The 1,043-nt window shown below is 64.2% G+C and overlaps 1 protein-coding gene across 1 annotated transcript in view; it reads left to right on the top strand.

Moving 5' to 3' along the window:
* The window catches only part of CHRND (cholinergic receptor, nicotinic, delta (muscle)), a gene marked incomplete at its 3' end in the record, with an annotated part of 3,014 nt that extends 2,034 nt beyond the window's left edge, over window positions 1–980 (top strand). Inside the window, 4 exon segments of the mRNA XM_010158407.1 lie at window positions 127–327; window positions 617–728; window positions 852–900; window positions 903–980. Of these exon segments, the coding sequence (XP_010156709.1) occupies window positions 127–327; window positions 617–728; window positions 852–900; window positions 903–980 (440 nt within the window).
* Between the last annotated feature and the right edge of the window lie 63 nt (window positions 981–1,043).

Below are 1,043 nucleotides of genomic sequence, written 5' to 3'. Positions count from 1 at the left end.
CTTTGGCACCCAGGCACCCATCCCGCCAGGCCTGGAGCTACCCAGACCCAGGACGGGGAGACTGGGTGCTGGTGGGGGGTTGGTGAGGGTCCCTCATGCCATGCACCATCCCGTGTGCCCTGACAGAGAACGGGGAATGGGAGATCATCCACCGCCCGGCCCGCAAGAACATCCACCCTGACAACCCCCCCGAGAGCAGCGAGCATCAGGACATCACCTTCTACCTCATCATCAAGCGCAAGCCGCTCTTCTACATCATCAACATCGTCACGCCCTGCATCCTCATCGCCTTCATGGCCATCCTCGTCTTCTACCTGCCCGCCGACAGTGAGTGAGCCCCGTGCCAGGTGCGAGGGTCACCCCACGGGGCACCTCCATGTCCCACACCTGCACCAGGTTCTGGGACACACCAACGCCCAGCACGAGGGGATCATGGTACTGGGACAACCCCAAGCAAGACACCATCACCCCAGCCAGGCACCCGGGGCACAGGATACCCCACGTGGGACCCTGGGGTACCCCCATGACCCTATATGGGGCACTGTATGGAGGGACACTGCGGGGCTGGGAAGGGGGACATGGAGCAGGGTGTGGGCTGAGCTGCCCTGCTCTCCAGGCGGTGAGAAGATGACCCTGGTGATCTCAGTGCTCCTGGCCCAGTCTGTCTTCCTCCTGCTCATCTCCCAGCGCCTGCCCGCCACCTCCCACGCCATCCCCCTCATCGGCAAGTGAGTCCTGGGCATCCTCGGGTGCAGCAGAGACGTCGCAGGGGCCCATGGTGCCAGAGGGCAGCTCTGCCCATACTCAGCCCCTCTGGCAACGCCAGCCCCAGGTCTGTGCCCCACCCCCAGGTACCTACTTTTCATCATGCTGCTGGTGACGGCCGTGGTGGTGATCTGCGGGTGGTGATCTGCGTCGTGGTCCTCAACTTCCATTTCCGCACCCCCAGCACCCACATCATGTCCGACTGGGTCAAAGAGGTGAGCAGGGTGCTGGGGTGGGTGACCTGGTGGGCAGAGGGGTGGCACCGTGCCCCACGGAGG

The sequence above is a fragment of the Eurypyga helias genome, unplaced genomic scaffold (genome assembly GCF_000690775.1).
Source record: "Eurypyga helias isolate BGI_N326 unplaced genomic scaffold, ASM69077v1 scaffold29980, whole genome shotgun sequence".
In the NCBI taxonomy this organism is placed as follows: Eukaryota; Metazoa; Chordata; class Aves; order Eurypygiformes; family Eurypygidae; genus Eurypyga; species Eurypyga helias.
Note: the sequence above shows the minus strand (reverse complement) of the source record. Positions and strands in the feature narration are given on the sequence as shown.